This window comes from Panthera pardus, unplaced genomic scaffold (genome assembly GCF_024362965.1).
Source record: "Panthera pardus isolate Hobbes unplaced genomic scaffold, ASM2436296v1 HiC_scaffold_6, whole genome shotgun sequence".
NCBI lineage: Eukaryota > Metazoa > Chordata > Mammalia > Carnivora > Felidae > Panthera > Panthera pardus.
The window spans coordinates 65,719,623-65,743,396 of NW_026526991.1; the positions used below are offsets into that span (position 1 = coordinate 65,719,623).

Genomic DNA, 23,774 nt, shown 5'->3' on the forward strand with positions numbered 1-23,774 from the left:
CCCGGGGGAGGGCGGTTACTCAGGCCAGGCCACGCCGGAAGAGTGAACTCCCCGCCTTCCGCCCTTGGCTTGCGTCTGTCTGACGTAGGCGGAAGTGGTGTAGCGGTACCGGACATGGGGCGGGACCTGTCCGCCCTCCACCCCTCCCGCCCGGCTCCCAGAGAGCTTCCTAAAGCGAGCGAGCCCAGTCTGCGCCTCTTGAAATGGAGACGGTGAGGAGCACGGGAGGGCGGCGGGGGGCGCTGTGGAGCCTGAGACCCCCCGTTAGGGGACAGGGAGGCCTGGGCAGGGACCGGCGCTGCTGCCCAGTAAACGAGAAGCCGGTGCCTGTCCTATCCCATGACTCTGCCCCTCCGCTCCTTCGCTGGGCGCATCTCCTAGAACTGGGCCGCGCGGTGCATACTTTCCGTCCGCGGTGGTCTCAGCCCAAGCTGGCAGTGTTTGCTCTCCGCTAGGAACCCGCGCACACCCTAGCGATTTGGGGCCGCCTCTTCTCATAGCACCTCAAACCTTCAGAGGTTTGCCAGAGAGCAGGGTTGTGACCCGGCTTTCCTGGGTGAGGCGGGGGAGGGGGGGCTTCCAAGGGACTGCCACTTGCAGGTAGCACCTGGCCCTCAGTTGTCTGAGTGTGAGCCTTGCCGCAAAGACCTCTGCTTCGAGGTGTCCAGCGAACTCACACTGCCTTAGTAAGACTGAAAAGTGGGCTTTCTCTGAAGGAGGGAATCTTTTTAGTGTTAGAGGCCGCCCTGTCCCCGGACAAGTTTAGGTTATGCCCTGCTCTGCGACTGTAAGCAGGCGGCATGGATCATTCTTGGCTAGCAGGCATTGCCCAATTGTGGCAGGCCCCTGTCATCCTCCCAGAGATGCTGCAGGTAGCCCGCTGCATGTTTGGACCCACCCTCACTCTCCGGAGCCGCCTTCTAGCATCTGGAACCATGTATTCTCTGTCAAGCAGAGTAACCCTTCATGTCTTCGTTTTTATCATGTTACTGGCAGGTTCATCTTTCTCTGGGTCAGTCCCATGCCCATAGTAATTCCTTTACCACACCCTTTCTCTGCCTGCAGAGAGGTCATGGCCCTCGAGTTATAAATGAGAAAACAGACGGAAGTGTGGTAAAGTTGATTTGCAGTTGGTCACCCAGGCAAGGGAATTAGCTCTTACAGATTAAGAGGATTTTGCACAAGAATAAAGAGTTTGGGGCGCCTGGCTGGCTCAGGCAGCAGAGCATGCAACTCTTGATCTCAGGGCTGTGAGTTCTAGCCCCAGGTTGGGCAGTAGAGTTTACTTAAAAAAAAATAATAATAATAAAATAAATAAATAAATAAATAAAATAAAAGGTCTGATTCCATTAAATTGAAAACAACATATCAATTTTTATTTTACTTACTCATAAATGTGTTATAGTTTACAAAACATTTTTATATAGATTTTCTAATTTGGCCCTCACATTTTATGTCCTGATTAGGTTCTTGGGATAGAAATTGTTTTAAAAAGAAAAGAAAACCCTTGCTTTGAAAATCCTCAGCCTGCCTAGAGTGGGGGTGAGGGCAAGCCAATGACAGTTGTTACTGAATGTAGACTGTAATAAATGCTATCATCAACATGCAAACAAAGGACTGTGGAAGCATGGGGAGGGAGAAATTATTGTAAACCTAAGAGAGGGCTTTGCAGGTTGAGAGAACAGTGTGAGCACGGGCATAGAAATCGGGGTATGTAAAGATTAATTGGGGGTGAGCCAGTGGCATGATGTTGCTGGAGGTTTGGATTTTGCTTGCACTGGGAGAAAAAATTGGAAAAGTAGGCCGAGGTCAGGTTGAAGGTATTGCATGCCACACTACGTTTGAACTTTGTTTTGTAATAAGGGGAGCCATGAAGATCTATAAGCAAGGCAGTAAGTGTGCTTTAGGAATGTTCTCAACAGCTTCTGCAAATGGATGGAGCTACTTCAGAAAGTATTGAGCTCCTGGTTGCTGGAGATAAGAGTCCCTTACAAACCTGAGATGCTTAGTGAGAGAACTTGGAGACAGCATGAAAGATGAAAAGGAGATAGATTTAGGGCAGGGAGACCAATTGAGAGAATGCTGCAGAAGTGAGAGGTAAAAGCTATAGTTAAAACTGTAAAAGTGGAAAGGATAGAAAGGGACTTGAGGCATTTCTTACATATCAGCTTAGCTGATAGATGTTAAGGACAAGTTTAGGTCATGCCCTGCCCTGCGATCCTAAGCAGACATGTTGGCGTGGCCCATTCTAGGAGGAATCAAAACTACAATTCTAGGCACCTACGAGAGCAATGCAAAAAACAAAGATGGGAACCACAGTAAGAATAACAGGGTGGAAGGACAGATACTGTTTTGTATTGAAGCATTTGAGGAGTCTGTGTGACATCTGTGGTTGTCCAGCAGACAATTAGAAATGTGGATCAGGAGTTCAGAAGAAACTGTGAGTCCATGTGTCAGATCTAGCCTGCATCTGTATAATAATATTTTGTATTCATGTATTACAGTGGTACTTTCTCAGGTCTCCTGTGTTATTAAAAGCAGAGAAGAGTGGACATAATTATCCTCCTCTGTGGATAAATAGGCAGAAAGATAAAGTCATATTCAGTTGTGGTTGACTGTTGTGTAGGTTTCTGTATCTCTAGCTGTACATCTGTTTTCTCCCTCTGTAACTTAATCATAGGTCTCTCTGTTCATATCGGTGTGCATCATTATCGTTATTAATTTGAGAGTTAAAAAACAAAGCAATTGAGATTTATATGCAAAACCCCATGCTAGATGTTATGGGTGATACAGAGAAATACAAAATAGTTCTAGGCTTCCAGGAATTTAAAACCTGTTTGGATAGATAATGAACCAACAAAACAAAACACTGTAGCACAGTGCAGTATGTAAGTATTATATAATGGGTACAATAATTTCTACAGAAGCAACTGTTTCTGTGTCTTTGTATAGATCTTTGTGAGACTGTGTTATACTATGTGTGTATCTTTACTGCTGAACAGCCCTCTCTCCCACTTATAAGTGATGAGGCTGTTGTTCCGATAGCCTTGCCAAAATGCCAGGCCAAGCTGATAGTCGTATGCAGCCCAGAGAGAAGAGAAGGAGATTATTCCCCTCCCCCTCTGCCCCCACCCTGGCCCATTAGGGGAGGGACGTTTAGGGCTGTCCTGCCAACTTGACCCTGTTTACCAGCCAACTTACCAGGCTCAAGCCGAGGCTTTTAATTTCATGTTACTACAGCAGCTATATAGGTGAAGTATGACTTTAAGTTAGTTTGGGTATATTACCCAGAACAAATGGAGCCAAACTTGTTCATTCCAGTAGATTGAAATTATCATGACCCCTCCTGCGTTCCTAGATAACAATGAAATTTCCAAATGTTCCCACTTGAGGGAGCACAGACATGGTTCTGAAGGTTTCTCTGTATTCAAAGACTGTCAGGGGCAAAGAAACTTAAAAAACCAGCATCCTCTGGGCTGTAGCAGCCTTTGACTCACAAGGGTGTTGAGGAGTCAGGTCTTCAGTTTCAGAGCATTGACAGTCCTCATCTACCCCTCAGTCATTTAAGCTTTACCTCTCTGTGACAGTCAACTGCCGGGATCCTCCCCAGATGTGGTCCTCTCTTAGGGTAAAGGGGTATGTCTGTGATTCTAGTGTCTACATTTAGGCTTAGTATTGAGGGGAAAGCAGTATTGTCTCTCTGGCTTCCGTGTTTTTATAAAGTACATCTGTGAGAACCTTGTGGGACTGGCCTTAAGCACAGATTTTCTAGTCTTGGCCTTTAAGATCTAATATTTCATTAGGCAGTGTAGTATATAAGGACATAGGCTTTGGAACCACACAGATATGTGTTCAAATTCCTGTTCTACCTCTGACCAGCCACGTGACCTTGGGTAGGCTGCTTAATATTTCTTGAACCTCACTTTCCTAATGTGTGAAAATAAGGCTAATAGGAGTATTTACCTCAGGGTGGTTCTGATGATTAAATGAGATAATATTTCTAGAGGGCCTTATGGTGCTTTAAATGAAGTCATTAGTTCACCAGCCCTTCCCAATGTTAGGCTAAAATGGATGGAATCAAGGATAGGCTGAATCTTTGTTTCTTTTGTCTCTCCAGGTTGCTTCTTCAGATTGCTCCCCAGCTCTGGAAAATGAGCATTCTCAAGGTAAGTTTACTAAAGAAAGGAGACCGGCTATGAAAGCAATAGCTGAACCATACCTTGTCTTCAGCAATGTTTTCAAATCTTCTCAGGATGCCCCCTGGGAAAAATCAAAACTGGGCCAGATAATGTGCCAAACCATACAAATCAGGAATAGTAATTTGGCAGGAGCACCCAGGAGTAAATCTTGGGCAGGGTGGGGATGACTAAGATTTTCAATTATCAAACCACTTAAAGGAAATTTTTGAGGAAAAACTTCCATAGGCAACTCTGGGCTGCCTAACCATGAATCAAGGTCCCTAGTACTTTTGAATTAGCCCAGAAACAATGCCACTAGGCTTTTATCATCCAGTGAGCTCACTAAAGCCACTGAGTGTACACAAGAAATTATAGAAAGGCCTTGAAAGCCCTTAAAACTAATCTAGAAATCGAGACACTAAACCATAAAATCCAGGGCACAGGAGAAGGCAATTCCAGCACCTTCCCGAATAACTGGTGAGAAGGAAATGGTTAACCGTAGACCATCTAGAAAGAAGCAGAACTTATAGGCACCCCCCTTAAAGGATTTTGCCCAGGAACACTCCTGGGGCTTCCCAGGACATATTTATGGTATCAGGAGTACATACTTTCTCAGAGAATTGAAATACGGGGTGAGGTCTTAGGACAGATTATTAAGGGTCTCGTGAGTTCTCCACAAGACTTTTTAAATGTTCTGTTTTCATTTTGTTGGTATCCAGAAAAGTTAATATGGTCATATTTGAATTATCTGGATGATATTCTTCATAACTGAGACTGCCACATGATAGCAGTGCCTATTTTATGTATCCGAGTACATTTGCAGTAGCACCAAGGCAAGGGTCAAAAACTCAAACTGTCTGCATGAACCAGGCAGTGCTGGAGGCTGCATATTCCTGACAACCTGTAGATCTCGTCACATGTAAAAGGAGGCAGCAACAATCCAGGTCTTGTCAGTTTTGTCACTGTTTAGGAATTCAAGCCTGGTTTGGTCAGATCTGATTTTGAAAGAAATTGAGAATTTGGATCTTTATGTTAAGCTCCAGATTTTTAAAATTGGGGAACTGATTTAAATTACTTTTAAACTACTGAGACAGCCAAATCAAATATGCTTGTAATTCTGTAGCCTAAAATGATATTATTTAACTATCAATGAAGTATGCCTTAAACTGACATCAAAAGACATGTTCTTGGGAACTCCTTTCGCCCATCCGCCTCAGGCAAGGCAGGGGAGTCCCAGGATGCGGGACACTTGGAATACTGGAGTCCCACAGGGGCCAGCAGCACAGGCTACAGTTTTCCCCTACACGACCTTGAAAAAAAAGACATGTTCTTGGGAGTCTGTGAGTTGTCAAATTTGAAAAACAACAGTGGGCTTCCAGTTACAGATGATGGATTGAATACACACATCTACTCTTGTTCTTCTACAAAGAGCGACTAAAACCACCATAAAAATTTTTTTTTCAAAAGGTACAAACCCGGCAGAATAGGGAGAATAAAAGAAGAGACAATAGTAATTGGGAGCTGGAAAACAGAGACAAGAGTGGTAAATGATTTAGCAGACCCGAGAAAACTGAATTATAAACTAGCAATGGGGAAAGGCAAGACGCATTGAAGATCTAAGAAGCAGGCAGAATCTGAGACTCCCTGCTCCACTGAGTGCAGCTAGGAAGCTGCCCCTCCCAACTTTGGCAAAGACTGAAGGTCTGGAGAGGGGCTCAGGCCTAGTTGAGGGCTGAAGTACTATAGCAAATGCAGGAGCACGAAGTGAACTACTCTGGATGCTGAAATTCCAGTCCTTTTTCCAATCCAGTTTCCAGAATGCTGACAGAAAAGACTTCATACTCCCAAGCGTGGAACTGAATAAATAATCCTTCTCTCCAGAATCCCCTTGAAGAGAAAGCCCTAAAAATACGGACTGTTCCCCATCTAAACAGCTCACAGTTAACAAGACTCACGTGTACACTTGAGCTTCCAATCAGCTTTAAAGACTGCACTCTTAGAATATGGTTTGAATGCTCCTTTAAACCAAGGATTACCAGACATCTAAAGAAAGCCTCTAACATTAAAAAAGAAAAGAGATCCAAACTGCATCCCCCTCAAAAGAAACAAATAGGAGGGGCGCCTGGGAGGCTCATTCGGTTAAGCATCTGACTTCGGCCCAGGTCATGATCTCACGGTTCAGTTCGTGGATTTGTGCCCCGGATCGGGCTCTGTGCTGACAGCTCAGAGCCTGGAGCCTGTTTTGGCTTCTGTGTCTCCCTCTCTCTCTCTCTCTCTTTGCCCCTCCCCTGCTAGCACTCTGTCTGTCTCTCTCTCTCAACAATAAACAAACATTAAAAAAAAAAAAACAAAAAACTGTTTAAAAGAAAAATGATCCAAACTGCCCCTGCAAAAGAAATAAATAGGAGGGGCACCTGGGTGGCTCAGTTGCTTAAGCACCCAACTTTGGCTCAGGTCATGATCTCGCAGTCTGTGAGTTTGAGCCCCGTGTCTGGCTCTGTGCTAACAGCTCAGCTGTGTCTCCCTCTTTCACTGTCTCTCCCCCACTCATGCCATTTCTCTCTCTCTCTCTCTCTCTCTCTCTCTCTCTCTCTCTCTCTCTCTCTCCCTCTCTCAAAAATAAATAAACATTAAAAAAAATTTTTTTAAAGAAACAGGAAAAACAACAGAAGGAAAAATTCAATGCATAGAGAAGAAAACTTTAGAAATTAACATTAATTTCAGATAAAGAACATTTCCACTATGCAACAAGTACAGGAAACCATTTTTTAAAGGAAGTTTCAGAAAACAAAGAGGGGCTCTAGGATATTAAAAGTATAATAGCGAAAGTTCAAAACTAAGTAGAAGGTTTGGGAAATTAGGTTGAGGCAGTTTCCCAAAAAGTAGAATTAAATATCAGAGAAGTGGGGTGTCTGGCTGGCTCAGTCCAGACAGCATGTGATTCGTGATCTCGAGGTTGTGAGTTTGAGTCCCATGTTGGGTGTAGAGATTACTTAAAAATAAAATCTTAAACAAAAACCCACAAAAATCAAAGAAGTGGGGGAAAAAAAAAACACACCCAAAACAAAGAAGCATAAAATAGGAGAGAAGATATTTTAACAACAGCAACAATTCACCAAACAAAAAACCAAAACAAATAAAAACAACCTTAAAGGGTCAGTCAAGGAACTCTTATAATCTACATAATAGCAGTTACATGGGGTGCCTGGGTGGCTCAGTGAGTGGAGCATCCCACTTCGGCTCAGTTCATGATCTCACATTCATGAGTTCCAGCCCCGCATCCAGCTCTCTGCTGTCATCACAAAGCCCGCTTTGGATCCTCTGTCCCTCCCTTGCTTGCGGGCCCACACTCTTTCTCTCTCAAAAATAAACAAACATTTTAAAATAAATAAATAATAGGAATTACAGAAAGAGAAAAAGGACATTACAGAGGGAAGGACACGATCAAGGAAATAATTCAAGAACATTTCCTGGAACTGAAGGACATTAGTTTTCATACTGAAAAGACTCATTGAGTATTCAGCACAGTGGATGAAACTGACCCACCTAAAGCAGAATCATCATGAGATTTCAAAACACTGGAAACAAAGAGAAGATCCTGAGTCTTCAGAGGGGAAAAAAACAAGTTACATAAAAAGAATCAATTGCCTTAGACTCTCAACACACCAGAAGCTAGACAGCAATGGGGCAGTGCCTTCAGCATGCTGCAGGAAAATAAATTCAAACCTAGAATTCTATATCTAGCCAAATTATACATCAAAGATGAAGGTAAAATAAAGAAAATAAAGATATCTGCAGGCTGCAAGGTCTCAAAAAATTTACCTCCTATGCACCCTTTCTCGGGAAGCTACAGGAAGATGTGCACTCCCAAAACAAGGGAGTAATTAAAAAAAAAAAAAAGATGAAATCATAGGATACAGGACACAGGAGTGCCAATACAGGAGAGACGTGAAAGGGGGCCCCTGGATGGTGATGAAAGAAGATCTCAGGATGACAGCTGTGCACAGCAGCAAACCAGCCCAGATTTGGGCAGGTCAGAATAGACTGGGCTCTGGATAGACTTCTTTGGGTTGTTTAAATTGATAGACTAGTGCTTCTGAACCTCTTGAAAAGGAGATTTAAACAATTGGTGAAGAGTTTGGGGTTGAATTAGTTATAAATACTTCAATTAGTTATTAAAAACAAAAAGACGACAATTACTAACTCCAGGGAAAACAAGGTTGCAAAAGAAAAAAAATAAATGAAGGGGTGCCTGGCTGGCTTGGTCAGTGGAGCATACGACTCTTGATTTCAGGATTGTGAGTTCAAGCCCCACATTGGGTGTAGAAATTACTTTAAACAAATAAAATCTTTAGAAAAAAGGGGGAAAAGAAAAAAAAAAGTCAAGAGTTTACAATTGGGCTTAGCTCTGAATAATAATATTTAGTCAAAATTATTTAAATACTAATGTAACCAACATTATAGTTTAACTTCTGGAAGAATGGGGAGATGGGAGGTTCATGTTTGTGTTGGGGTCTTAGTATGAAGGAGAACTAAAAATTCTCATATTCCTTGGATGATAATAGATAATGCCCAAAAGTGGAAAAATCAGAAAAGAGCAATATAAGCTTGTTACTTCATACACATAGAAATAAGTGCCAAAATAATCAGCTAAAAGAGGTCTCATCTCTGGGGAGGGCTAGTACAGGGCAGTAGGTGCCAGGGACTAGTTTTTCTCAACAAAATTTGTAGAACTATTTGATTCTTTAAACTGTGTATCTATATGACTGGTTAAAAATTAAAAACAAACAACTGGCATAGGATTTAAGATCATGAACTTTGGCATCAGGTAGGTCTGTGTTTAAGTCTTTCTTGTCACTTACTAATGGTGTGACCTTGAACAGTTTATTTAACTGCTTCCTACCTGTTTTCTCATCTGAAAAATGAGGACAGTATTTGCTTTCCAGATTTACTGTAAATCTGTGAGGATTAAATGATGTCATATTTTTAAAGTACACATAGCATAGTACATAGCACATTCAGGTTATTATTTTGTGGGTTGCTTCTCCAGTTTAAAGCAAGCAATTAAAATCCGAGGAATAGACAAGTAAACACATCCAGGGTCTCCGATTGGCCTAGAGTAGGTGAGATGATTTCTGATTCACAGGGTCATCCCAAGATGGACTCTCGGGGTGTTTTGGGCCAGGTTAATTGAGCACTGGGCTCCAACTGAATGTTGATCTAAAATGGCCCAACTTGGACCAGGACTTTCTCATCTGTAGGTCTTAGAAGAATTTTAAGAAGCTTACTTGAATTTTAAGAAGCTTAATTACATCTTCACTGAGAAAAGAGAACAAGTGAAAATGCGCTTAAACATATGAAAGGGAAAATTTGAATTAAAGATGAGAAAAAAACTTTTAGACTAAACAGGTTAATGATAGATATTATAGACTTTCTGTTTTAGTCAGCCATCTTTTGCATAAGGAGCCAATAAATATAGCCCTACCTGGAGTCGGGGGTTGAATGAAATGGTTTCTAACAGGTTTATCCAGGTTTTGTGGGAATAGGAACAAAATAGATAGACAAGGGGGCCTTATAAAAAAAATCATCCTCTAAATATTTGAACAACTACACTTTTATTTTCTGCCTCTTTTGATTGTGAGTTGATGCATGGAAGGAAGCTTCTAACTATCCCACCCTATGCAGAGACCCCAGAATCCAACAATAGTGTGTATACTTCCTTCATGAAGTCTCATCGCTGCTATGACCTGATTCCCACAAGCTCCAAATTGGTTGTATTTGATACTTCCCTGCAGGTGGGTGAAATCCTCTTCTCCCATCCCCCTTCCTAGGAGCCTCTGGTTCAAAAACTTTCATCCTGTCTCATCCCAAGGGTAATATCCCTGTCCTTATATGGGTTTAGTCTCATGTTTTCCCCAGCATACCCAACCCCTTTCTTTTGAAGTCCTGCACCCTGTGAATTTTCCTTTGTGATTATTACTCTTTTTGACTACAGGTGAAGAAAGCTTTCTTTGCTTTGGTGACTAATGGTGTACGGGCTGCCCCTTTGTGGGATAGTAAGAAGCAAAGTTTTGTGGGTAAGCAAAAGTTTCTGGAACACAGTATTATTGGCATCTTGTGCTGGGCAGGGAGAGAAGCTTTGAACAGTGCTGAGGGATCTTGTCTTGGCTTCTAGGCATGCTGACCATCACCGATTTCATCAATATCCTGCATCGCTACTATAAATCAGCCTTGGTAAGGAACCTTAGCGCAATGACCAAAACCACTTTCCCTACCCAGAGTCCCCCATTCTCAGTTCCTTTCTCCCAAGGAAACTCCCAAGGGAGTTCCTAACTCCCAAGGGGTTAATGCAGCAGAGAGATCAAGTCTCAAGTTCTGTTGCTTCTGCTTCCAGGTACAGATCTATGAGCTGGAAGAACACAAGATAGAAACTTGGAGAGGTATGTAGAGAATTGGGGGTTGTAAAAAGAAAATGGGATGGAGAGTTTAGTGGGAAGTGGTTTTCCATACTGGTATTTTGTGAACCTCCCTTTTCCCTTCAGAGGTGTACCTACAGGACTCCTTCAAACCACTTGTCTGCATTTCTCCTAATGCCAGGTGAGTTCCAGCTACCCATTTGTCCAGAAAGGGAAGAGCCTTGCCACCAGCATAGCTAAAGCTTTAGATACCCAGAGATCTAGAGGCAGAAGAGAGAAAAGATGCTCCTCACAAACACACATACACAAATGCACGCACGCACACACACACACACACACACACACTCACACACTCTTTAGGTCTGGTTTGAACACTGCTCTCCTCTCCCAGTCACCAGTTTTCCCTCTTTGTAAATATGTTCTTAAAAGCTGTTTACCCACCTTGGGCTCAGCACTGTGGGATTTATCATTATTCCCCACCTTCCCACAGCTTGTTTGATGCTGTCTCTTCATTAATTCGAAACAAGATCCACAGGCTGCCAGTTATTGACCCAGAATCAGGCAACACCTTGTACATCCTTACCCACAAGCGTATCCTCAAGTTCCTCAAACTGTTTGTAAGTGTCCTCAGCCTGGTTTTTACTCCTTATATACAAGGTTGGAGGGGTATCCAGGGGTGGTTTGGGGAGCCTTCAAGATCAAGCTGATGGTTCTCTCCTCAGATCACTGAGTTCCCCAAGCCAGAGTTCATGTCTAAGTCTCTGGAAGAGCTACAGATTGGCACCTATGCTAACATTGCTATGGTCCGCACCACCACCCCTGTCTACGTGGCTCTGGGCATCTTTGTACAACACCGAGTTTCAGCACTGCCAGTAGTAGATGAGAAAGGTGAGAGATTTCACAGAAGAAGAGGGAGGGCTCCAGGGAAGCCAGGGTGGTTCTGGGAAAATCTGTCTGTCAGCTCAGCCCGGAGGGTGATGCTATAGGCAGGGGGAGCCTTGGATGCCAGATCCTCCTTGCTGAGCTGCCTCTGTCCCCCTAGGGCGTGTGGTGGACATCTACTCCAAGTTTGATGTTATCGTGAGTGATTGTGGAGGGGCTGGGAGGTAGGGAAAGGGGTGGGGTATTGAATGTGGAGAGGGAGTAGAAGAGAGTCTCTTCTGGGACCTAAGGGTTTTAGAAGCTTCCAAACTTTTGAATCCTATTTGAAAAGGAATTGAATGAGTTGGGTGTGGCTTGTGGGCATGGCTGACAACTACCCTAAATCCCTCTGGTGTAGGTGGGTGGGGTCAGGGGTTGGGGGCTGGCTCCCTTGCTTCCTGCAAGCACCTTCCTCTCTCTCCCCAGAATCTGGCAGCAGAAAAGACCTACAACAACTTAGATGTGTCTGTGACGAAAGCCCTCCAACATCGATCACATTACTTTGAGGGTGTCCTCAAGTGTTACCTGCATGAGACTCTGGAGACCATCATCAACAGGCTGGTGGAAGCAGAGGTAGGGAGGCCAGTGACCCAGAAGGAGCTGGGGGAAGCAGCTTTGAGTGTGGGGTTTGTCAAGGAGAGTCGGGGTTGAAGGGCTCATCCTAACTGAGGCCGTCACTAAAATCCCTTTTCTCCTGTGTTGCTTCACGCAGGTTCACCGACTTGTAGTGGTAGATGAGAATGATGTGGTCAAGGGGATTGTATCACTGTCTGACATCCTGCAGGCCCTGGTGCTCACAGGAGGAGAGAAGCCCTGAGCTGGGGAACGGGTCAGGCAGCACCAGGGGACATACCCCACTCACTGCCTGCCCACAGTTCTAGGAACCACAGATGAAACCTTAAGAGAATTGTAACTCTGTTCTCTGCTTGGGAGCCCCCTACCTGGGACTCCCTGGGAGCTGGGGAAGGTGTGGGGGGAGGAAGGAGAATGGATTTTTAGCTGTCCTTATCCTCACACATACAGCCTAGCCCATCTTAGCCCCTGCCTTCTTCGACATATCCCCCTTACTGGGTGAATGATGGGCTGTGTGCCCCTCAAGCAAATTCTGATCTCTAAGAGATCCCCAGACCTCACCCAGCCTTTGCCTCTACCTTTGCCCCTGACTCCACCCTGAGATAATAGCACAACAAACCCCTTCTAAAGGTATTTTTATTTATCCTGTTAAATGCTGTATGGAGGAGGCTGAGTCCATTCAGTGACATTTCTTCCCATAATGGCAGTGGGGAGGATTGTGGGGAGGAGGGCCTTTGGGTTCCTGTGCTGTGTGCATATGAAGGGAGGTGGGGGTTAGGAAGAGGAGGAGGGCAGAGTGATTAGCTGAGGTTATTGCTTTTCATGGCAAACGTAATTAAAATGACAGGAACCTCTTCATGGTATTGCAGTGTTTTTGATTCTTGTAGTTGATAGACACTATGCTCAAACATCCTACTTCATATGGCTTCTTTAACTCATTATTGACAACAACAGAATAATGGCACATGTATACACACACACACACACACACACACATAGACACACACACAGATAATTGTGTCAGGCACCATTCTCTGTTCCTTACATATATTAATTCATTTAATCCTCAGAACAATGGTAGGCATGATTCCAGTTTTACAGATTGTTCAAAAAAACTGAGGCACAGAAGACTAAGAACCAGCTCAAGGCCACACATCTAATAAAATGTAGAGCTAGGATTTGAACCCAACAGTCTGGCCCCAGAGCTCCTGCTCTTTACTACTGTGCTAGACTTACTACCTTTCCGAGCCTATTCCCGGAAATCCTTGTTACCTCACTTTCCCCTCTGCCTGAACCATAGCTGGACCCCAGGAAAATCTCATAATAGTATTTTGTCTCCAGAGAGTAGAGAGACTGAGGTCTCCTTTAGGCAGTCATCAACTTTTCTCAGGGAAGGTTGTACTCTGTGTTTGAATTTTGCTGAGCTGGCACTGTCTTTGAACCCACAAAATGCCTTGCCATTCCGCCAACGTGCGAATGAGCTGGAGGGTGAGGGTTGTGGGGAGCAGGCTCTTTACCTGTGCTGAAACCGTGTGGGCCAAAATAGTCAACACCAAATACCATAAGGACTGCTAGACTGTTGGGCATGAGCCAGATTTTGGGTGCCATCTCACCACTGACTTGGAGGTTTGATACCGTTTCCTGCTCAAGACCAGAAGCAATCTTGGAGTAATTCCTTGCCCTATGCACACTGTACCTAAGACCTCTGATGAACCCTGACATACCATATTGGTTCCTCCAAAGTAGGTTTCCTGATGGCACATGTGCAAGAGTTTCAAGGCATCTGTCAGGGCCCCCATCTTGGCTCTGGAGAAAGTCCCTGCTTTTGCATTCTCTTCTTCACAGCTTACAGCACATTCCCAGACTTGGGGGAGGGAGGCTTCCAAGTTATTAGAATTAGGGTATGTTTATGTGGGGGGGTGGTGAGTGCATGATGGAAAGGACAGATGTCTCCTTATGTCACATTCCATCATGGAGAGTTTGTCTAGGGAGGAGGCAAGGGCTTTAAAAAGCCTTAGGACTCGTGGGACCTAGGTGAAAGGAAGCACTGTGGAGCAAAGAGCCACCAGTATGCAGAGCTGGTAGGTGTGTGAAGGGTCTGGGGAGGGGGGAGGGGCCTCCAATGGTTGGAATAGGGGCTGTTTGGGTTATTTTAAAGGTCCATACTGGGGAGCAGGGGGCCTGGGTTTGATTGTTCTGGTTCTCAGTGAGTCCATCTCTGCCCCACAACACCCTTCTGGCTCCATCTTCGTAAAAGGAAGGGTCTGCACCCAAAGGGCTGCATGATCTTTTGCCTCTCCCATTCTCCCCTAAAACCCAACCAATCAGTCTCAGAATCTGAGAATGGAATAGAAGGAAAGATAAGGGACAAAATTGAGGAGCCTCATAGCTTATTCTTACTTAGTCCTCTTAGAAGAGGCAAATTATCCCTTCTTCCTCAGCAACCATTGCCATACACACTCTTCTCCCACCTCCCTGCACCCGTCTCCTCCACTGGAGCTGCTGCCATGGTTGCCAGGCATGGTTGCTAAGTCTCTGCATGGAAGGGTTGGCGTGGGCTGTGCTGCCACTAACATTACCATGGTGAATCAGGGGACACCTGGTATAGGCTTGGGGGGAGGGATCATGTAGATGTAAGCAACACCTTCTGCCCCTGGGACAGAATGATCCTAAAAGGTGACCATCTTAAGCACCACTTCAGGCGGGGGGGGGGGGGGGGGGGGGGGGGGGGGGGAGTGAGCCAGGGATTGTGGCAGTGGTGAGGGGGAGCTCTACCCGGGGAAGTGGGGGCCACTTTTATCATTTCAGTTGCTAGGGGGTTGGTTTTGCCAAGAGAGCACAGTATTCCTCCTCCATCCCTTCTGAAAGGGTGCAAATGCATAACCACCGTGGTCTGTCCTCCATAAGGCTCAGCAGAGCTGTGTGGGCACAGAACAGTATGACCCCCAAGTCCTGGCTCCTGGATTGGGGGAGAGAGCCTGCTGCGGGGAGAGGGCTCCATAGGTCCCCAAGGACAAACATGTGGAACAGGAGTGTGGGACAGTTAGGATGGCCAAGACAGACTCCTGTGTGCAGCTGTACAAGCAGCCTTGGGCTGCAACACTGAGAGGGTAAGGAGTTAAGGGTGTGGAGGTTACCCTTTCTGGGCTTGGGGGAGGCAGCTCTCCCCCAGAGTCACATAAAAGCTGTGTGAAAACCACCGCCTCCTCCCTCCACCGCATGGAAGCTGGTTACTCATCTCTCTGCACCCGAACAGCCACTGCCGCTAAAAATAGACCCCCTGCACCCCAACCCCATGGAAACCAGCGGAGAGTGGCAGGCAAAGACCTTGACTTCCATTCCCATCACCTCCCTGTCCGGGAAACTGAAAACCGAGGCAGGAAGTCAGAGGCAGAACCCTGGTGGTCAGGCATCCCGACAAGAAGAAGAGGGAAGGATTAAAACGACAGGAAGCTTGAAGAAATGGGGGTGGGGGAGGGGCACCGTCAGCTTGGCAAGAATTAGAAGTCCCCTGCCCACTCACGCAGGTCCCATCAGGCTTGGGGGACATGAGCAATGGGAAGGGGCGCCCAATCCCGGGCCCCAGGGGGCGGCCGTGCACATGGGGGAGGTAACAGCGCTGTGCCGTCCGCGCCGCGCCGTGTCACATGCGCGCGCGCACACACACACAGACAGGCACACACGTGTGCCCGGGTATATATAGTCCCCAGTCTCTGGCCCCGTTCGCTCTGCAGTGGGCGCCGGCTCCTCGGGCTGGGAGGGGGCTCTCGGGGCGGGTGGGAGGGTGGGGGGCCGGGGTGGGGTGGGGCAGGATGCTGGATGGCCAGCTATTCTCCGAGGGGCCCGACAGCCCCCGGGAGCCCCAGGATGAGGAGTCTGGCAGCTGCCTCTGGGTGCAGAAATCCAAGCTGCTGGTGATCGAAGTGAAGACAATTTCCTGTCATTATAGTCGCCGCGCCCCTCCTCGACAGCCCATGGACTTCCAAGCCAGCCACTGGGCCCGTGGGCCCCAGAGCCGCACGTGAGTGAAGGAGGGGTGACGGGAAGAGAGTGGTGGGGCGGGGAGTGGGGTCCGGACCTCCCCGCAGGCACCAGCCAGTGCTGCTGGTCCCCCTTCTCTTTCCCACACCTCCCCCCACCCCATCCCGAGGGCTGGGGCCTGACTCGTCCCGCATTGTTTTGGGGGGCAGGAGTGGGTGTGAGGAAGGGCAAGAGGTGAGATGGGGCAGACGCTGTTAAAGTGTGCATGGAGAGATGGTGAGGAGTCCGGCTTCGACTTCAGCCCTAACGTATACGCACGTGCACACGCACACACACTCACACACACCCCTCCACACACCTGCCCCAAATGGTCTCCAGTGCTCCCAGCTCCCTGGATTTCGGCCCCCTTCCCCCACAAACTGCTCACCTGGGTTCCTGCTCATTGTCCCAGGTGTGGGCCGCGCTCGGGATCCCCTGAACCGCCGCCCCGCCGTCCCTGGGCCTCCAGGGTGCTGCAGGAGGCGACCAACTGGCGGGCGGGGCCCCCGGCCGAGGCCCGAGCCCGGGAGCAAGAGAAAAGGAAAGCGGCATCGCAAGAGCGGGAGGCCAAGGAGACCGAGCGAAAAAGGCGCAAGGCTGGTGGGGCCCGAAGGAGCCCCCTCGGTCGGCCCCGCCCGGAACCTCGGAACGCCCCTCGGGTGGCCCAGCCTGTAGGGCCCTCAGCTCCTTCACGACCCGAGCGCCTGGGGCTGGCGGGGCGACCGCCCCGTCCATCCGCGCAGCCTCAGAGCGACCCAGGGGCGGCGTGGGCGGGGCCCTGGGGAGGTAGGCGGTCAGGGCCCCCCAGCTACGAGGCACACCTGCTGCTAAGGGGCGCAGCCGGGACGGCCCTGCGACGACGCTGGGACCGCCCGCCACCCTACGTGGCTCCACCTTCTTACGAAGGCCCCCACAGGACCTTGGGGTCTAAGCGAGGCCCCGAGCCCTCCCAGGCGCCCGCCTCAGCAGCCTGTGCTCCGACTCCGGCCAGGACAGAGGGAGGGTTCACAAAGAAGAGGCTGGATCCTCGGATCTATCGGGACGTCCTCGGGGCTTGGGGTCTCCGACAGGGACGGGGTCTCCTGGGGGGATCCCCAGGCTGTGGAACAGCCAGGCCAAGGCTGGAGTCCGGCAAAGGGGCCGTGGAGAAAAGCCTGGGGCTGGCTAGTGCCGGCCCGAATAGTGGTAGTGACAGCCATCCCCAAGCCAAAGCTGCTGGGAGCCCAAGCTCGGAGACAGCTCCTGCGGGGTTGGCCGCTGCGACTCCCAGCCCACCGCGTCCCGCTCCCAGGTCCAGGCCCCGTCTCAAGGTCCCCGGGGAAGGGAAAGAAAGTAGGGAACAGAGCTGGCTCCCCAAATGCTGGATTCCCTCCCTTAAAAGGCAGCCACCGCGACATAGCCAGACCCTCCCCAGACCCTGGGCTCCAGGAGGCACTGGATGGAGAGAGTCCCTGGGTCATAGAGAGGGGGCAGGACCTGAGACCTTGGAGGGTTGGAAAGGGGCCCGCCGCGCCCACACCCTGCCCCGCAGCTCCCGCGGCCCTGCTCGGGGAGAAGGCGTCTTTGTCATTGACGCCACGTGCGTGGTGATACGCTCCCAGTACGTTCCAACCCCTCGAACCCAGCATGTACAGCTTCTGCCCAATGGGGTGCCGCGCGTCGGGGGGGATGCCCCTAACCAACCGAAGCCTAACAAGGAAGAGGTCGAGGGAGTCGCGGCCTTTCCCTCCCCATGCCAAAAACTGCTGTTGAGCAGTCGCTTTTCACACCAGCTCGGTGGGGGGCGAGGGTTCGAAGCTGAGGGCGGGAAGCCCCCGGACTCCTCCTTGGAGGAGCGCGCCTCCCGCATCTTGGGGCTCCCGGTTGGCGAAGTAAACCTGCAGGACGCCCCCACACAGCCAGGTAGCCCAGAGCGCTCAGTCTTAGGCCCACCGGCTTCGGGAGGCGCGGGCAGTGCCGAGGGCTCGGAGGAAGTGGCGGCTGTCCCGCGGCGCGCGGGCCGGGGCTGGGCGCGGACCCCAGGGCCCTACGCCGGGGCCCTGCGGGAAGCCGTGTCCCGCATCCGGCGTCACACTGCCCCGGACTCGGACTCAGACGAAGCTGCGGAGCTCAGCGTCCACAGCGGCTCTTCTGATGGAAGCGACACCGAAGCCTCGGGCGCCTCCTGGCGAAATGAGCGGCCCCGGCCCGGGGAAGGCGGGAAGACGGCAGAGCTGAGCGACAGTATCCGAGAGATTCTAGATGTCATCAACCGAACCGAGGAGGCCTTCTTCGGAGAAAGGGACACTAAGGGGATGCCACAGGGAAATAGGGAGCAGGAGTGAGAGGCCCTTTCTTGTATTTGTGTTCCCCAACCTTTCCATCTTTGGGCCCACTGGTCCTCTTTCTTCCTCACAGACTTCCTTGTACCCCTTACCCATAGCCGTTCCCACACTTGAAATAGCAGCCGCCCGATTGAAAGGAAAGGGAGCATGTGGCAATTCATGGTTTCTTTTTTTTCTTTTCTTTGTCCTTTCCTTTCTTACTTTCCTTTCCCTTCCTTTCCTTTCCGGGAGAGGCGAGGATGAGCAGTTGACTTTAATCCCTGCTCCATTCAGGGCACTGGGGTAAAATCTTCACCAAGGGCAGATGAACTAGTTGTGGAGCTGAGCAGAGAGACCTAGCCAGGACCAGGAGGGAGGGCAGGGATGGTATAGTCATAGGAGGGCAACTTAGGGTGGAGTCTCTGGGCTGGAGGGAGAAAGTGATGGAAGAGGCTTCTGAGTGCGGTGACCAGGTGACATAGAGGCCTTTGGCAGAAGAGGAAGGGACCCAGAAGCAGCCAGCAAAACAGGAAGAGGGCTTACTTTGGTGTCACAAGGCCCCAAACGAGGTTCCAATCCCAACTCTGACACTGACTGCTGGGTGACCTAAGGCAAGTCACTTCCCTTCTCCAGGCCTACTAATATGTAAAATGAGGGAGTCCTAACATCATCTCTGATGTTTTGGATCCTTGGGGGAGGATTTGTATCTTACCCTCTCCTCCACCGGCTGAGAAAGAGAATTAGGAATAAATGTACAGAGTCTGAGTGTCCCTGGGTGGCTTCATTTTCACCTGCACTCGTTCACAACTCAAGAGATTGTCCAAGGTTTGCAGAAGATCTGAGTGAGTGGCTGAGGGCTTCTATCCCAGTATCTTAGGTTTAGGTGAGGGCTCCCCAAAGCAGAGCAGGAGTGTGGCCTTGTCGCTGTCCCTGGCCTGCAGTGGTCTGAGCTGGGGAGGGAAGGCAGCCAGTGAATCAGCTTGGGACCTCTTTAGGCCTTCCCCTTTTCCTCCTCTCCAGTGTTCCTTAGTGATGCTATGAATTGTTACCACAATTTCACACCCGGGTGGTATCACTCATCTGAAAGAACCCTGAAAATTTCTTGCATCTCTGCCTCTTCCAGAAACCTTGGCCAGGGAAGGAAGAGGGAGGCTGGTCCCCAAAAGCCTGTAGGTGTGGGGTGTGATACTCGCTGTAGCCACTATGGGGCGCGCGCAGGTCGCGGATTTCCCCAGTAGCTAATTCCCGAGTCCCCCGCCCCGTACCCAGGCACTGCTAGTTAACCAGTTGATTCCCAGTTACTGCGCGCCGGTCCCCCGCCTTCCAGCCGTGTGAGGTCGGGGGCAGTCCTCTGGCCTTCTAGACTTCTGGAGCGCGCGGAGCCCCTCTTTGTACTCACCCACGCCAAGTGGCTTGGGACCCAGACACTGAAGTCTTTTTTCTCTACCATCTTGGAGAGCTCTGTCTCTATTTACTAGCCATGCGAATTTGGCCAAATCACTTCACCTCCCTGAGCCTCAGTTTCCTCATCTGTCAAATGGGGGTTTATAAACACCTACCTCGCAGGGTTGTTGTGAGGATTTTATGCGATAATGTATGTAAAGCGCCTTGCACAGTGCCTGGCACACAGTAGGCGCTCAATAAATCTAAGCTTCCCTTTGTCCAATCTTGGCATGTTCTTCCTTTCACCGACCTACTCCCTCCCTCCGTTGTCCTTCCCCCAGGGTTCCAGTTTCTTCCCACTTGGTGGGGGGCTGGGGGGACTCCTTTCTTTGATGGAAACTCCCGGCTCAACCCTGTCTCCCCTAGCCCGGACTCTTCCTTCCTTGCCCCCCACCCCACCCCCGCTGGCTCTTCCCACTGCCCCGGCGCACTCCCCCCACCCCCCATTCCGGGCAAGGGCTGAGTCAGCCTGGGTAAATTTAGCCGCCGACTCGGCGGGGCGCGGGGGCTTCGCCCAGACTCAGTCGCAGAGTCCTGGCCCGCCCGCCTCTGCCCCCATCCCTGCCGAGTCCACCAGCTCGAACTCTGCGTTCAGAGCCCCAGCCCCATTCTCAAACCACTTCTGATTTGGGTCTCCCGTTATCTCCATGTCACTCCCTACCCTCACCAGACAGACTAGGCAGGGCAGTTTGGGAGGTCGCGCTGGACCACAGCCTGTGGCAAGCTGACTTTGGTTCAGTGAAGGGGGGAGTGTCTCCTTGGGCTTCTGAACCTGAAGGGAGAGCATTGATCGGAATCACCCTGGAGAGCTCATCCCAGAACCTGCCCGAGACCCATAAAGTCAGGTTTCAAGTTAGCTCTTGCTGGGGAGGAGGTAAAGGAAGTGAGGTTCACCTCACTTTGGGCAGAGATCAGTTTCCTAAGGTCAGTCTACCTTCTACCTACAAGTCAATTCTAACTATTGAGCACTTACTGAGCACCTGAGAGGAACCGGGCGCTGGCTGGGTTGGGCTCCAGGAAAGGGAGGAGTAAGTAAGGCCTGCCTTACTGCCTTCACAATGGGGTGAAGATGAAAACACACAAATAACGATAGTAGTGAGCAGGGAGTGGTAAGTACTACAAGGAGTCAAACCAGGGAGATTGTATGGATTTTACGAGCTCAGGAAAGGCTCCCCGAAGGAGGAGACATCTGAAATAGCATCTGGGGAAAGGGGTTCCAAGCAGAGCAAAAATGGGAGCACGGATATGGGGAAACAGTATGTGTAGGAAATTACCAAATGGTCTGCTTAGACTGGAGTGGAGGGAACATTCGGAGCACTTGCGGAAGATAAAGGCAGGAGTGGAAACTGAGGGCACGCTGGGGTGAGGCTGGCCCACTAGGGAGAATGGGCCTTGGGCCTCTGGGCTTGAGAAGAGAATGGCCTTCAGGCCAGGAGGAAGACCGAGGAAGGCCAGGGCAGTGGTGAGAGCATCTGCCTGGAGTTTGCTACAGCCCAGGGGCTCCAGGCTCTTGGGCTAGTAGAAGAGGTGAGCCGTGCAGGATAGTGGGAGGTAGACTCCGCCATGCTGCGAAAGCCTCTTCGGGGCTGAACACCCAGGAGGCCAGGCTCTCAGAGCTCACCCACACTACTACCGTTACCAGAGAAATGGTGTAGTGTAGTGTTTAGCGCATGGACTCGGGGGCCTGGCAGCATGGCTTTAGATCTTGCCCCTACCTCACACCAGCTGTGTGACCTTGGGCAATTACTCAACCTCCCTGCGTCTTGGGGTCCTCAGTTATAAGATGGGGTTATTAATAGTGCCTTTCTCATAGGCCTGCGGGGAGGATTAAACGATTCAATATGTAAAAGCACTTAGAACCATGCCCGGCACATAGGAAGTAATACCTAAGCGTTAAGCTCTGATTATGATTTATCTCTAGAGCTATTTCATTAGTATTTGGGGGTTTAGGAACAGGAGGATGGGGAAGTAGAGATAGGGCAAGAGGTGGGACAGGCAGCAGAGGCCAGGTCAAGAGGAGCGGGGAGGTCTGGGATGGAGAAAGTCCCTTGAATGGGTGAATGGTGTACATGGAACCTCTGGGTAGTTAGAGCCGTGATGCAACCCACACCCCTTCCCCAGGACTTCCTCCATCTTTGCCTAAGGGTGGAGTCAGCGCCAGCTGCTAAAGATCTGGGGAGAAAGGGATAGAGAGGAGGAGAGGAGTGACTGCAGGTCTGGGGGCCAGCCCTTGGTGAGCCATATCTCAGACTGGCCCTGCGTGGCACTGTGGGTGGGAGGCTGGAGGCTCCCTGCTGCGAAAATGACTTCTAAATCTGGCTGCGTCTGCCAGCTGGTCAGCCTTGAGACGGAGGCCACAACCACCCCCAACCTTGGGACAGCCTCACAGGTCAGGTGTAGGGACAGCAGACGCAGGAGGGCGTGGTCAGGTTGGGGCAGCAGGACACTACCCTCCCAACAGCCAGGTTCTTCCCGGGAAGCCCTTTTCTGTTGTCCCAAACGGGGCCCAGTTAATATGGCCTTAAAGGCCCAGCGGGCCCCTTCCCCTTTCAGACTCTCGCGGGAGCCCTGGAACTTCCCTAGATCAGTCACAAATGGATAACAAAGAACCAGGCCGTAATTATGGGACTTTAGAGGATTCAGGGTCAGGAGTGTGCGTCTGGGGTATGAGGAAGAGAGAACCAGGAGAGTTCTGGCTGGACCTGAGTCTATAGGGAGTGTGCAAAGTGTGCCTGTGGGGAAAGGTGAGCATTCACTCATTCATTTGTTCACTCATTCATTAAACATGTGTGCCAGGCCCTAGGGACACACAAGAGACTCAGACCTGGTTCCTGTTTAAAGGGAGCTTCCGGTCTAGGGTGAGATCTCTATCTCTGTGTGAGATAGGGCGAGGGATGTGGGAGAGGAAACCCACAAAGGCATTACAGTGTAGACTGTATACATAATATATGTTAATGAAGGCCTTCTTGAGGATCCAGGCAAGCATGAAGGAAGGAGAAGGTCCCTGACTATGACTTCTGGGAGTGGGAATATACCTAAGGACTCTGAGAGATGGGTTACTGAGAGTGAATTTGTTAGTGAAGGCAGACTCAGTCTGCCTACTGTCCTCTCCCCTGCATGTCTTGGCATGGGGTGGGGCTTCCTCCCTTGGAGCCCCGGATACTACATAGCTTTTTATGGGTACTTTTTTTTAAATTAATTTATTTATTTTGAGAGAGAGAGAACAAGAAGGGGAGGGGCAGAGGGAAGGAAAGACAGAATCCCAAGCAGGCTCTGCACCATCAGTGCAGAGCCCGATGCGGGGCTCGAACCCACAAACCATGAGATCATGAACTAAGCCAGGGTCAGGAGTCGGAGGCTTAACTGACTGTGCCACCCAGGTGCCCCTTTATGACTCCTTTTATTTTATTATTACTTTTAAAATGTTTGTTCATTTTTGACAGAAAGAGCACGAGCAGGGGAGGGGCGGAGAGAGAGGGGAACAGAGGAGCCGAGGCGAGCTCGAGCTCGAGCTCCATGCTGACAGCAGTGAGCCTGATATGACTCGAACTCACCAAACGTCAGATTGCGACCTGAGCCGAAATCAGACGCTTAACTGACTGAGCCACCCAGGTGCCCCTTTTTGTGTCCTTTTAAAGAATAGCTGCTTCCTGCATCCATCTATCCATCATGCATGCATGTATCCATCTATACATCTCACCTGTCCATTTATCCAGCCAGCTGCCAATCCCTCTGTCATCCATTCACCCATTTATCCATCTGTTCGTTCATCCATTCACTCATCCATTCATCCATCCATCTCTTCTCTTAATGAGGACATATGATATGCCTAGCTCAGTGCTACAAGGAATGCCAAGCACAGAGCCCACAGTCCTCGGGAAGGTGGAAGCCTAGTAGGAGGACAGGAAACACGCAGATAA

The 23,774-nt window shown here is 49.6% G+C and overlaps 2 protein-coding genes across 5 annotated transcripts; both read left to right on the forward strand.

Moving 5' to 3' along the window:
* The first annotated feature begins 90 nt into the window (after positions 1 to 90).
* On the forward strand, positions 91 to 12,951 carry PRKAG1 (protein kinase AMP-activated non-catalytic subunit gamma 1). Of its 4 annotated transcripts, none has more exons than XM_019419224.2 (12): positions 91 to 212; positions 4,118 to 4,166; positions 9,821 to 9,973; positions 10,174 to 10,255; positions 10,354 to 10,412; positions 10,573 to 10,618; positions 10,721 to 10,775; positions 11,085 to 11,211; positions 11,317 to 11,482; positions 11,637 to 11,674; positions 11,942 to 12,088; positions 12,228 to 12,951. In XM_019419224.2, the coding sequence occupies exons 1-12, from the start codon at positions 115 to 117 to the stop codon at positions 12,330 to 12,332; spliced, it is 1,125 nt and encodes a 374-aa protein (XP_019274769.1). In that variant the 5' UTR covers positions 91 to 114; the 3' UTR covers positions 12,333 to 12,951. The 4 variants fall into 4 exon arrangements, 3 of the variants coding, with proteins under 3 accessions (XP_019274769.1, XP_019274771.1, XP_019274770.1); XM_019419225.1 differs by having other exon boundaries at positions 102 to 212; positions 9,864 to 9,973; XM_019419226.2 differs by lacking the exon at positions 9,821 to 9,973 and having other exon boundaries at positions 92 to 212.
* A 2,924-nt stretch (positions 12,952 to 15,875) lies between these two features.
* On the forward strand, positions 15,876 to 20,077 carry DDN (dendrin). Its single transcript, XM_019419223.2, has 2 exons — positions 15,876 to 16,109; positions 16,521 to 20,077. Exons 1-2 carry the CDS (start codon positions 15,901 to 15,903, stop codon positions 18,430 to 18,432), a joined length of 2,121 nt encoding a protein of 706 aa, XP_019274768.2. The 5' UTR covers positions 15,876 to 15,900; the 3' UTR covers positions 18,433 to 20,077.
* The last annotated feature ends 3,697 nt before the right edge of the window (positions 20,078 to 23,774 follow it).